This window comes from Heterodontus francisci, chromosome 18 (genome assembly GCF_036365525.1).
Source record: "Heterodontus francisci isolate sHetFra1 chromosome 18, sHetFra1.hap1, whole genome shotgun sequence".
Classification (NCBI taxonomy): domain Eukaryota; kingdom Metazoa; phylum Chordata; class Chondrichthyes; order Heterodontiformes; family Heterodontidae; genus Heterodontus; species Heterodontus francisci.
The window spans coordinates 6,370,213-6,384,713 of NC_090388.1; the positions used below are offsets into that span (position 1 = coordinate 6,370,213).

Sequence of the window (14,501 nt, forward strand, 5' to 3'; positions counted from 1 at the left end):
TGCTAACCACTGCGCCACTGTGCCGCCCTAATAGACTGGACTATTCTAACATACATTTGTTTGTTTACTTGTCTTTAATTACTTTGCTTAAGCCTGCCATAGAGAATGCCTGCAGTGACTTACAGATTCCAGTGTTGTGAAGGAAAGAACTGCATCTAGGAACATTGGAACAGGAGGAGGCCGTTTAACCCCTCAAGCCTGTTTCAACATTCAATGAGATCATGACGGATCCGTGACTTAACTCCATATACCCATCTTTTCCTCATATTCCTTAATACCTTTGGATAACAGAAATCTACAGATTAACAACTGACCTAACATCAATTGCCATTTGCGATGAGAGTTTCAAACTTCTTCCACCCTTTGCGTGAAGACTAATTCCACTCCTGAAAGGTCTGGCTCTAATTTTTAAACGATGCCCCCTAATTCTAGACTCCCTAAACAGCGGAAATAGTTTCTCTCTATCGACCTCTCAATAATTTGAAAACTTTGATTAAACCATCCTTAGCCTTTTAAATTCCAGGGAATATAACCCTAGTTTGTGTAAACTCATCTCGTAATTTAACCCTTGGAGTCCAGGTATCATTCTGGTAAATTACTCTGCACTCTGTCCAAGGCCAATATATCCTTCCTAAGGTGTTGTGCCCAGAACTGCTCACAGTAACTGCAGGTGTGGTCTAACCAGAGTTTTGTATAGCTGAAACATGACTTCTACCCCCTTGTATTCTAGTCCTCTGGATATAAACGCCAGCATTCCATTAGCCTTTCTGATTGAATATTTTCTGTACCTGTTCATGACATTTTAATGATCTGTGTACTTGGACCTCAGGTCTTTTTGGAGCTCCACTGTTTCTAGCTTTTCAGCATTTAGAGAGTATCCTGTTTCATCCTTTTTAGGTCCAAAGTGGATGACCTCACTTTTGTCTACATTGAAATTCATTTGTCACATTTTTTCCCATTCACTTAATCTATTAATATCTCGTTTATAACTTTATGCTTCCACCTACACTGCTTACAATGCCGCCAATCTTTGTGTCATCAGCAAATTTGGATATGTGGCTTTCTATCCCATTATCTAAGTCACTAATAAATGCGGTGAATAGTTGAGGCCTCATTGCAGGACACACTAGTCACATCCGGCCAATTAGAGTACCTGCCCATTATCCCTACTCTCTGTCTTCTGTCACTAAGCTAATTTCCTAACCAGCTCAATAACTTGTCTTCAGTTCCATGAGCTTCAACTTTAGCCAACAGTCCTTTCTGAGGGTCTTTATCAAATGCCTTCAGGAAGTCCATATAAATAACATTAATAGACATTCGCCTGTTCACGACTTTAGATGCCTCTTCAAAAAATTCAATCAGATTTGGCAGGTATGAATTACCCTTTACAAATCCATGCTGACTCTCTGATCAGCTGAAAATTTTCAAGATGTTTAGTGACGCACGCTATCAGGATTGTGTCCTAGTCCCCACTCTGTTTGGCATCTTCTTCTCCATGCCCCTGACCTTCGCCTTCCCTGCAGATATGGAAGTCGTCTACTTGCATACTAGGTCAGATGGCAAGTTCTACAATCTATCAAGGCTGAAATCGAAGACAAAAACACATCACGTCCTGATCAGAGAGCTCCTCTACACTGATGATGCTGCGCTAGTCGCTCACACGGAATCTCAGCTACAGAGACTCCGGGACTGTCTCTCCCGTGCCTGTAACTTGTTCTCCTTCTCTATCAGCGTCAAGAAAACTGTGGTCATGGGACAAGGTGTTGCATCTCTGCCCCCGATCACACTAAATAACACCCCACTGGAAGTGGTTAGCAAATTCTGCTATCTTGGGTCCATGATGACAGACAATCTGTCCCTTGATGCAGAGCTCAATACACACATAGGGAAAGCAGATGCCACCTTTAGCTGACTTGAAAACTGTGCATGGGATAACACCAAGCTGACTCTTAGGACCAAGCTGATGGTTTATAAGGCCTGTGTTCTCAGCACCTTGCTGAATGGCTGTGAAACATGGGCGACTTACAGCTACCGGGAAAAGAAGCTCAATAATTTCCATCTTCACTGTCTCCGCCACATTATGGGTGTATCCTGGCAGGATAATATCACAAATGTGGCAGTTCTCTCAAAAGCAGAGCTCCCAAGGGCGTTAGCACTAGTCAAACAGAGGCAGCTTCGGTGGATCAGACATGTCCTCAGGATGGAAGACAGTTGCATACCCAAGGACCTTCTGTATGGTGAGGTAGCTGGGGCAGACAACCAGTGGGGCGCCCAAAACTCCACGTCAAGGATGCTTGCAAGTGTGACATGAAGGCCCTAAATGTTGACTATTGTGCACTTGGGAGTCACTAGCTGGTGAAAGAGGGAAATGGCGACACATCCTGTGGACTGGTGTGCACTACCACGATGACCAGTGGCTACAGCAGCTTGGCAACAGGCACCAACATCAAAAACAACAATTCACAGCGTCACTTGGCAGCTTCACGTGAGGCACTTGTGGCAGAACCTGCCTCTCAAGGATTGGCCTTCACAGCCATCAGCAAAGGTGCACCAAGAGAAGACACCCCACCGACATGGATTGTTTGCTGCGTGTCCATCATCTTTCGTAGACGGAAGGATTCCAACCCAACCCAGTCACACTATCCTTAATTATTTTGTTCGTTCATTGGTGTCATCTTCTTCCCTGAAGGTTGACTGTTAGGGATCTCCACCTCTGTCTGTCCTGTGCTGTCCTTACACATTCTGAATAGGTCAACTGCATCCAGTCCATTATAACCATCATCCATTTTCTCCTCTGCTTCCCTCTCCTACATTTCCCGTCGAACTTTCCATCCAATAATTGTCTCTGTCTACCTTCTGCTCTAATGATGTGACTGAAATATTGTATCTTTCTCTCTTTGATGTTATGCACTAATTTCCTCTTTACTCCAGCCATTTCCAGCACTTCCACATTAGTCTTTCAGTCTGTGTAGGATATGTTGAACATCCTCCTGTATTTCCACATCGCAAATGCAGACAGATGGTAGATGGAATTTAATACTGACAAATGTGAGGTGATGCATTTTGGCAGAAGGAATAGGGAGAGGCAATATATACTTAATGGCACAGTTCCAAAGAGAGTGCAGGAACAGAGGGTCCTGGGGGTGCATGTACATCGATCTTTGAAGGTGGCAGGACATATTGAGAGAGTGGTTAGTAAAGCATATGGGATCTTGAGCTCCATAAATAGAGGCATTGAGTATAAAAGCAGGGAAGTTATGCTGATCCTTTATAAAGCTCTGGTTACATTCCAACATGAGTATTGCATCCAGTTCTGGTCACGAAAACTTTGTAAGGATGTGAGGGTCCTTGAGAGGGTTCAGAGACGATTTACCAGAATGGTTCCAGGGATGGAGAATTTTAACTACCAGGTTTAGTTGGAAAAGCTGGGGTTTGTTCTCATTAGAAGGAAGAACAAAGAACAGTACAGCACAGGAACAGGCCATTCGGCCCTCCAAGCCTGCGCCGATCTTGATGCCTGCCTAAACTAAAACCTTCTGCACTTCCAGGGACCGTATCCCTCTATTCCCATCCTATTCATGTATTTGTCAAGATGCCTCTTAAACGTCGCTATCGTACCTGCTTCCACCACCTCCCCCGGCAGCATGTTCCAGGTACTCACCACCCTCTGTGTAAAGAACTTGCCTCGCACATCCCCTCTAAACTTTGCCCCTCTCACCTTAAACCTATGTCCCCTAGTAACTGACTCTTCCACCCTGGGAAAAAGCTTCTGACTATCCACTCTGTCCATGCCGCTCATAACTTTGTAAACCTCTATCATGTCGCCCCTCCACCTCCGTCGTTCCAGTGAAAACAATCCGAGTTTATCCAACCTCTCCTCATAGCTAATGCCCTCCAGACCAGGCAACATCCTGGTAAACCTCTTCTGTACCCTCTCCAAAGCCTCCACGTCCTTCTGGTAGTGTGGCGACCAGAATTGCACGCAATATTCTAAGTGTGGCCTAACTAAAGTTCTGTACAGCTGCAGCATGACTTGCCAATTTTTATATTCTATGCCCCGACCGATGAAAGCAAGCATGCCGTATGCCTTCTTGACTACCTTATCCACCTGTGTTGCCATTTTCAGTGACCTGTGGACCTGTACGCCCAGATCTCTCTGCCTGTCAATACTCCTAAGAGTTCTGCCATTTACTGTATACTTCCCACCTGCATTAGATCTTCCAAAATGCATTACCTCACATTTGTCCGGATTAAACTCCATCTGCCATTTCTCTGACCAAGTCTCCAACCGATCTATATCCTGCTGTATCCTTTGACAATCCTCATCACTATCCGCAACTCCACCAACCTTTGTGTCGTCCGCAAACTTACTAATCAGACCAGCTACATTTTCCTCAAAATCATTTATATATACTACAAAGAGCAAAGGTCCCAGCACTGATCCCTGCGGAACACCACTAGTCACATCCCTCCATTCAGAAAAGCACCCTTCCACTGCTACCCTCTGTCTTCTATGACAGAGCCAGTTCTGTATCCATCTTGCCAGCTCACCTCTGATCCCTTCACCTTTTGTACCAGTCTGCCATGAGGGACCTTGTCAAATCCATATAGATAACATCCACTGCCCTTCCTTCATCAATCATCTTTGTCACTTCCTCAAAAAACTCAATCAAAATTAGTGAGACACGACCTCCCCTTCACAAAACCATGCTGCCTCTCGCTAATAAGTTTGTTTGTTTCCAAATTGGAGTAAATCCTGTCCCGAAGAATCCTCTCCAATAATTTCCCTACACTGATGTAAGGCTCACCAGCCTATAATTTCCTGGATTATCCTTGCTACCCTTCTTAAACAAAGGAACAACATTGGCTATTCTCCAGTCCTCCTTAGAGAAAAGGAGATTGATGGGAGATTTAATAGAGAGGTTCAAGATTATAACAGGTTTAGATAAGTTAGACAAGGAAAAACTGTTCCCATTAATTGATGGTACAAGGATTAGGGGACACAGATTGGAGATTTGGAGCAAGAGATACAGGGGGAATGTGAGGAGGAACATTTTACGCAGCGAGTGGTAATGAACTGGAACTCGCTGCCCACGAGGGTGTTGGAAGTGGAGACAATCAATGATTTCAACAGGAAATTGGATGGGCACTTGAAGGAAATAAACTTGCAGAGCTATGGAGACCGAGCGGTCGAGTGTGACTGACTGGATAGCTTCATGGAGAGCCAGCATGGACCCAGTGGGTCAAATGACCTCCTTCTGTGCCATAAATGAGTCAGCTTATGAATAGTCTCTGTTTGTTGTCCATGTCTCTCAGGCATATAACATAGATGACAAAATGTAGCACCTCAGCATTCTTTTCCTACGATTCAGGCTCAGTTTCTTTGATGTTACCATGTCCTTCATTCTGACAAATACGGTCTTGGCTATCTCAATTCTCCTTCGGATCTTAATTATATCCTTAATTATAGATTGTAGTAATTTATCAACAACAGATGTTAGACTAAGTGGTCTATAGTTCTCTGGTTTCCACCTCTCACCTTTCTTAAATAGCAGAGCGGCAGGTGCAATTTTACAATCTGAAGGAATCGTCCCAAATCGAGAGAACTTTGGAAGATTATAGTTACAGCATCTGCAATGTTCTCACCTACTTCCTTTATACATCTTTCTGCATCTATACAACACCTCATCGTGGCCTCATATCTATACATTATTTGAACATGAATGCTCCAGGTTAATTTGAAGTTTGAAGATTGCGATCTTTTATTGGGTATCAAGGGATATGGAGCAAAAGTGAGTGAATGGAGTTGAGCTAGAGATCAGTCATGATCTGATTAAATGGTGGAACAGGCTTGGGGGACTATTCCTCCTGTTCCTGTTTCCTCCAGTTGATGGCACTCCAAGGCTGGACTGAGCGCTGGAGCACTAGAATGCCAACTTTCTGCAATCCCTCCCCCGGTCATGCAGCAGGACTCAAGCCCATCCACTTCCAGTTTTAACAGAGTGGTTGGGGTGGGGTGGTGGAGTGGGGAGGGGGGGGGGCTGCGGGGAGCAGGTGGTGGGGGGTGGGGGGGTGGTGGGCGACCAACCCTCTCTCAGGAGGTGGATTGGAAATTTGAATATTCTAATGAGGCTGCATGCCTCAGATTTAACCTATCTTCCAACTTGAACGTTGGCCAGCATTTTCCCAGGTCTTGGGAAACTTAGCCGTTAAAGGGAGGTGAGGATTGCTGCATGGAAAAGGGAACCGGTGCCTTTACAGCACTGCTTGTGGACCAAGAGAAGCAGGAATGCTTCCATACCCTTGGCCCCACAACCTTACCTTCTTCTCTGCCTCCCACCGGATAACCCCTACCTCAAGATCCAACGACACTCTTCCCAAAATTCCCTCAGCATCGGGTATCGGACCATCGCTGGGATCGGTAGGAACTCCCCCCAAGATCTGGACCACCCTCACATACCTCAATGCCACCACTAACCCAGCTGCAGGCTCCCTACCTGCTTCCGGCCTGCAGCCGCCTTGGAGCATTCCCCCTCCTCCAACCTACAGCGGGGGAACGTGTTGGAAAAGAAGGACACATGCTGTGACATTAAAACAGCGAGCAGGGTGACCAAATCGCCCTCCCCCACACGGACAAAACCCACCCCTGTAAATATCAGACCCATCGAGCGTTCTGATTTACACCATTAGGGCACCAGTTTGCAAAGAATTACTGAACCTGAGCACGAGGAAGCTGAATTAACATAAAGAGATAAAATGGCAAGATCATTCCTCTCCCTCAATCTAATCTAATGGCAGTGATAATGTCATCAGTTTCAACTGTTTAAACAGCAGTCCAAGTAATGAAGTGAAAAAGTCAATGAACAAGAAAATATTAAAATTATCATTTGTAAAGGGGGTTTGGTTGTTGTTAAAGCTCATTCTCATTATGAACAAATTTAATGACACTCTGCCTACCTTTGTGCTTTTTAACCTTAGAGTTTTTGGAGCAGCTATATTTTTGACCTCAACACTGAACATGCTCATCCCATCAGCAGCAAGAGTGCATTTTGGCTGTGTTTTGTTTGTAAGGATACTTCAAGGTCTTGTGGAGGTATGTTTTTAAATCTACTGAAAAGGGCAGGGGACTGAGACTAAAGGGATTGATCTTTCTGAGAGATAGTACAGGGGCAATGGGCCAAATGGGTAAAGGGCAGGGAAATTGGAATAAACATAGAATAATGGGTCTATCAGAGAGCTGGCACAATGCATTGGGACAAATGACCTCCTTCTGCACTGTAACCACGACCACTGCGGAGATTAAAGGCCTGCTCGGATCTGAAAAAAAAACCCGAGCCCGACAGAACCACACCTGACCCGAGCCCAACACGGCCTGAGTCCTTTCACTTTATCCTGCGTCCGACCGGACCTGACCCGACCTGACCATCAGTTAACTTACCTTCCGTTTTTCACTTTGTTGCTGATCTGCACAAGCTTAAAATAACTGTAACAAAACCACCTTTCTAGTACAATAATTAAATTAACATTGGAGCCACTTACCTGTGATAGAGAGTGTCGTCAGGTCCCATCAGGTTTTGTTTCAGATTTCCAGCATCCGCAGTATTTTGCTTTTATCCCATCAGGTTCAAGTCGGGTAACAGGCCTTTAGCGGAAACCCTGTAGTTGGACCTTGTGTTTTCACAGGTCTTCTGGTGAAGAGGCCAAGTGAGAGAATTGTACATGCACCCTTGTACACCCTTGTACACACACCCTTGTACACACACCCTTGTACACACACCCTGTGGGTTGGGAAATACATCCGAATGTGACCGAATGACCACAGAAGTTGCTGTGTTTCTCCTTGCAGTGTAATCAACATTACAGTTTCCAGGAGTCAGGAGTGTGATGGAATACTCTCCACGTGCCTGGATGAGTGCGGCTCCATCAACACACAAAACGCTCAACACCATCCAGGACAAAGCAGCCCACTTGATCAGCACCCCATCCACCTCCTTCAACATTCTCTCCCTCCACCACCGATGCACATTGTGTACCATCTACAAGATGCACTGCAGCAACTCACCAAGGCTCCTTCGACAGCACCTTCCAAATCCATGATCTCTCCCACCTAGAAGGACAAGGGCTGCAGATGCATGGGAACATCACCACCTGCAAGTTCCCCTCCAAGCCACACACCATCCTGACTTGGAACTATATCGCCGTTCCTTCACTGTCACTGGGTCAAAATCCTGGAACTCCCTTCCTAACAGTACTATGGGTGTAACTACGCCACATGGACTACAGCGGTTTAAGAAGGCAGCTCACCACCACCTTCTCAAGGCAATTAGGAATGGGCAATAAATGCTGACCTAGCCAGCAACGCCCCCATTTCATGAAAGAATAAAAAAAATTGAACAACTCACACTTTGTCAATAGAAATGAACTAAACCCTCATTTATAGGAAAGAACCTACATTAAATAGTCTTTCCCGACTGCTTTAGAACCAGTAAAATACTTTTGAAGCTTGATCATTGTTGTAATGTTGGAAACATGACAGTCAATTTGTGCACAGCAAGATGCCACAAACAGCAATATGATAGTGCCCAAGTTTCATCATGATAATGTGCAATCTGGAACACAGTGTGGTTAATCTCCCTATGTACTGTTTTATAGAGCACTTGTTAACCAGTTACATTCCTCTCTGGCATATTTCAACATCTTTGTTAAATTATTTAAAATTTGGGGGTGTTAAACAGAGTTTGAAGTGACTGCAGCACCAAGAAATGAAAAAAGCAAATGTTATTCTTGCCAAGTGTACTAAAATGCTGATGCTGATATGGTAACATTCACTATCTTCTCAGTCTTGTTATCAGTTGTTGCTGTAAATCCTGGGGTAATCTGATTCAGATATTGCATGTAATAATATCATTCATTTAATGGCAGGAATTTTTTTTATTTGTTCTTGAGATGTGGGCGTTGCTGGCAAGGCCAACATTTATTGCCCATTCCTAATTGCCCGTGAGAAGATGGTGGTGAGTCGTCGCTTTGTACTGCTGCAGTCCGTCTGGTGTAGGTACTCCCACAGTGCTTTTAGGAAGGGAGATGGTACACACTGCTGCCATTGTGCGTTGGTGGTGGAGGGAGTGAGTGTTTGTAGATGGTGTGCCAATCAAGCGGGCTGCTTTGTCCTGGATGGTGTCGAGCTTCTTGAGTGTTGTTGGAGCTGCACTTATCCAGGCAAGTGGAGAGTATTTCATCACACTTCTGACATGTGCCATTTTAGATGGTGGACAGGCTTTGGGGAGTCAGAAGGTGAGTTACTCACTGCAGAATTACCAACCTCTGACCTGCTCTTGTAGCCACAGTATTTATATGGCTAGTCCAGTTAAGTTTCTGGTCAATGGTAACCCCCAGGATGTTGCTGGTGGGGGATTCAACGATGGTAATGTCTTTGAATGTCAAACCTCCAGATAGGGTAGTGGGGGTGAAATCCCTGGAATCATTTAAGAAGCAATTCAATGCAGCAATCGGGTCGGATGGGGAGAACTACTGATCGCTTCTGGATGGATGAATTCAGATGGGCTGAAAGGCCTTTTTTATCTGTGATTACCTAGAGCAGTTTTTAGGAAGGATCTATTCTATGCAAGGTTTGAAATTCACACTGTATACAATCGTCAGAAAGCAAACCCTCGATTACTTCTACTTCGCTCATTCATAGATTTTTGTGTAAGTTCACTAACATTCCCATCCCGGAGGGGAGCATGTGTGAACTGATAAAGCTGTTATTTCTTAGTGCCAGTTCTCTGAACTTGGTATCACTTTGAGCGAGTGCAGGATCAGCCAAATTTACCCATGTTACCTTAAGTGCCAATTCAGTGGAAAGCTGCAATTTGTGCATATTTCATTAGCCCTTTCTACAAATGATCTTCAGTCTTTAAAAAAATCATTCATTCATGGGACGTGGGGGTTGCTGGCTAGGTCAACGTTTATTGCCCATCCTTAATTGCCCTTAGTAGAACATAGAACATAGAAAAATACAGCACAGAACAGGCCCTTCGGCCCACGATGTTGTGCCGATCCTTTGTCCTCTGTCAAGGACAATTTAATCTATACCCCATCATTCTCCTTTATCCATATACCTATCTAAAAGCCGTTTGAAAGTCCCTAAAGTTTCTGACTCAACAACTTCCCCAGGCAAGGCATTCCATGCCCCGACCACTCTCTGGGTAAAGAACCTTCCCCTGACATCCCCCTTATATCTCCCACCCTTCACCTTAAATTTATGACCCCTTGTAACGCTTTGCTCCACCCGGGGAAAAAGTTTCTGACTGTCTACCCTATCTATTCCCCTGATCATCTTATAAACCTCTATCATGTCACCCCTCATCCTTCTCCGTTCTAATGAGAAGAGGCCTAGAATGTTCAGCCTTTCCTCGTAAGACTTATTCTCCATTCCAGGCAACATCCTGGTAAATCTCCTCTGCACCCTCTCCAAGGCTTCCACATCCTTCCTAAAATGAGGCGACCAGAACTGCACACAGTACTCCAAATGAGGCCTTACCAAGGTCCTGTACAGCTGCATCATCACCTCACGGCTCTTAAATTCAATCCCTCTGCTAATGAACGCTAACACCCCATATGCCTTCTTCACAGCCCTATCCACTTGAGTTGCAACTTTCAACGATCTATGCACATAGACCCCAAGGTCTCTCTGCTCCTCCACATGCCCAAGAACCCTACCGTTAACCCAGTATTTTGCATTCGTGTTGGTCCTTCCAAAATGGACGACCTCACACTTTTCAGGGTTAAACTCCATCTGCCACTTTTCAGCCCAGCACTGCAACCTATCCAAGTCCCTTTGCAGACGACAATAGCCCTCCTCGGTATCCACAACTCCACCAACCTTTGTATCATCTGCAAATTTACTGACCCACCCTTCGACTTCCTCATCCAAGTCGTTAATAAAAATCACAAACAGGAGAGGACCCAGAACTGATCCCTGTGGCACGCCACTGGTAACTGGGCTCCAGGCTGAATATTTACCATCTAAGACCACTCTCTGCCTTCTATCAGTTAGCCAATTCTTAATCCAACTGGCCACATTCCCCACTATCCCATGCCTCCTGACTTTCTCCATAAGTCTACCATGGGGGACCTTATCAAATGCCTTACTAAAATCCATGTACACCACATCCACTGGTTTACCCTCATCCACTTGCTTGGTCACCTGCTCAAAGAATTCAATCAGGCTTGTGAGGCAAGACCTACCCCTCACAAAACCGTGCTGACTGTCCCGAATCAAGCAGTGTCTTTCCAGATGCTCAGAAATCCTATCCCTCAGCACCTTTTCCATCAACTTGCCTACCACCGAAGTAAGACTAACTGGCCTGTAATTCCCAGGGTTGTTCCTATTCCCTTTCTTGAACAGGGGCACAACATTTGCCACCCTCCAATCACCTGGTACCACCCCCGTCAACAGAGAAGATGAAAAGATCATTGCCAGCGGCTCTGCAATTTCATCCCTTGCTTCCCATAACATCCTTGGATATACCCCGTCAGGCCCGGGAGACTTGTCTATCTTCAAGTTATTCAAAAACCCCAACACATCTTCCCTCCTAACGAGCACTTCCTCGAGCTTACCAGTCTGTTTCACACCGTCCTCTTCAGTAATACACCCCTTCTCATTCGTAAATACCGAAGAGAAGTATTCATTCAAAACCTCACTTATCTCTTCCGGCTCAACACACAGTCTCCCGCTATTGTCCTTGACCGGACCTACGGTCCCCCTAGTCATCCTCATATTTCTGACATACGCGTAAAAGGCCTTGGGGTTTTCTTTTATCCTACCCGCCAAGCATTTTTCATGCCCTCTCTTAGCTCTCCTAATCCCTTTCTTCAGATCCTTCCTGGCCATCTTGTATCCCTCCAGAGCTATGCCTGTGCCCTTTTTCCTCAACCTTATATACGCATCCTTCTTCTTCCTAACAAGACTCTCAACCTCTCTTGTCAACCACGGTTCCCTCACATGACCATCCCTTCCCTGTCTGACAGGGACATGCTTATCAATGGCCCCTACTATCTGCTCCTTGAAAAAGTTCCACATTTCGACCGTGCCCTTCCCTGCCAGCATATGCTCCCAACTTATGCTCCTCAGTTCCTGCCTGACAGCATCATATCTACCCTTCCCCCAATTGTAAACCTTGCCCTGTTGCACATACCTATCCCTCTCCATTACCACAGTGAATGCTACAGAATTGTGATCACTATCTCCAAAGTGCTCGCCCACCAACAGCTCTATCACTTGCCCTGGTTCATTACATAGTACCAAATCCAATATTGCCTCCCCACTGGTCGGGCAGTCTACATACTGAGTCAGAAAAGCTTCCTGGACATACTGCACAAACACTACCCCATCCAAACTATTCGATCTAAAGAGTTGCCAATCAATATTTGGGAAGTTGAAATCCCCCATAATTACTACCCTGTGACTTCTGCTCCTTTCCAAAATCTGTTTCCCAATCTGCTCTTCCACCTCCCTGCTGCTATTGGGGGGCCGATAGAAAACTCCCATCAAGGTGACTGCTCCTTTCCTGTTCCTGACCTCAACCCACAGTGCCTCAGTCGGCAGATCCTCCTCGAAAATTCTTTCAGCAGTTGTTACACTATTTCTAACTAACAATGCCACCCCCCCACCTCTTTTACCACCATTCCTAATCTTATGAAAACATCTATAACCAGGTACCTCCAAGAACCTGGTAAGGTGGTGGTGAGCCTCCTTCTTGAACCACTGCAGTCCGTGTGGTGTAGGTACAGGCACAGTGCTGTTAGGGAGGGAGTTTCTGGGTTTTGACCCAGTGACAATGAATGAGCGGCCAAGTTACGTCCAAGTCAGGATGGTGTGAGGTTTCTCTTTGTTATTGGTGAATTCTAATTGTTACTGTGCTCCATTTCCAAAGGAAATAAAAATGGCCATTGCTTTCTCACAGGGAGTCACCTACCCAGCATGCCATGGGCTATGGAGTATGTGGGCCCCACCATTAGAAAGGAGTCGATTGGCTACTACGTCTTTCTGTGGTCAGTGTCTGCATTCTTGCTTTCTTTTTGTACGAAGCCCAGCCATTAACTCCTTGTCAAACAATGAATGTAGCATGTCGTAACCAATGGTAGAGGTATTCAGTAGATAGGTTGCAAGAAGGATATCGGCATTCAAAGAATTTCCATTAGTTTTAAACGGTACGCTGTTGGTTCCTAATAGGGAAAACAGTGAAGAATGTAAAACTCAGATTGTGAGATTTTACTCTGGGTGTGGAGTCTTGCTGGGGTTGCCAAAAAGAGTAGACCAGACAACCCATTGAGCCTGCTCCACCACTCAATGAGATCATGGTTGATCATTTATCACAACTCCACTTTCATGTCAATTCACATGTCCCTTTATTCCCTTAATGACTAAAAATCTATTCATCTCTATCTTGAATATACTCAACAACTGAGCATCCACAACTCTCTGGGGTGGCGAATTCCAAAGATTCACAGCCCGCTGCGTGAAGAAATTTCTCCCCTTCTCAGTCCTAAGTGGCCGACCCCTTAGCCTGAGATTATATCGCCTAGTGCTCGACTCTCCAGCCAGGGCAAACAGTCTCTACCCTGTCAAGCTCTCTGATATTTTATATGTTTCAATTAGATCACATCTAAAATACTGAGAACATAGGTCTATTCTACTCAATTAATCTCCAGGACACTGCTGGGATCAAAACCTAGAAGGAAAGCCATAGGCGGATATACAAATAACATATTTTTTCAATTTCTTTGAATACTTCTGTCTATCAGTTGTAAAAATATTGAAGATGGGAAAATAAGCTGATTGGCTGAGAGCCGAGAATCATCTGATTAGGTCATGAAGAGTTTTTTCCCTTTACACTAGGCGCAGGGAGGGCAGGGAGTCACAAGGATGGATATGCTGGGCAACCAATGGGGAGGTGTGGTGCCGGGGCAGTTGGAGGTAGAAGTTTCCTGTGATGAAACCTCGAGGAATACGTCCAGCCAGAGTTTGTGACTCTATATCTCGGGTATGAGCACAAAGTGCTCACAATGCTTCGAGATCACTCAGCTGTTGAATTTAATATCAGGTGAGATTCCCCATTGGGAATAGAAACATAAGAATTAATATTGGGAAAAGTTAACATAAACGTGTGGCAAATACATGGAAACAGGAATCAAGTTTTTATGAAGTGTGTACACATTTCTGATATATTGGCTCAGAAATTGTTTGGGAAATAATGGTGAGTTTAATGGCGCTCGCCATTATTAATGTGTTAAGAAAAGCAGCAACTTGTGGTGAGGGAGAGATTCCCTGTGAGTTGTGAGTCGCTGCAAGTTGTTGGATGATTTGTGCTGCTGCACCATTAGCCTCACGAAAACGACAGCAAGCCCTCAACCTCGCCGTATCAAGAAATTGTTGCATTTGCTCATTAATTACCAATGTGCATAGACTAACTGCACTTCAAAAAGAATTCGGTGGTTAT

At 45.0% G+C, this 14,501-nt stretch overlaps 1 protein-coding gene across 1 annotated transcript in view; it reads left to right on the forward strand.

Annotated features, from left to right (window-relative positions):
• Window positions 1-14,501, forward strand: part of slc17a8 (solute carrier family 17 member 8) — a 65,763-nt gene that overhangs the window by 24,860 nt on the left and 26,402 nt on the right. The window contains exons 4-5 of the mRNA XM_068051147.1: window positions 6,979-7,093; window positions 12,966-13,053. Coding sequence (XP_067907248.1) covers window positions 6,979-7,093; window positions 12,966-13,053 — 203 coding nt within the window. The remainder of the gene's footprint in view (window positions 1-6,978; window positions 7,094-12,965; window positions 13,054-14,501) is intronic.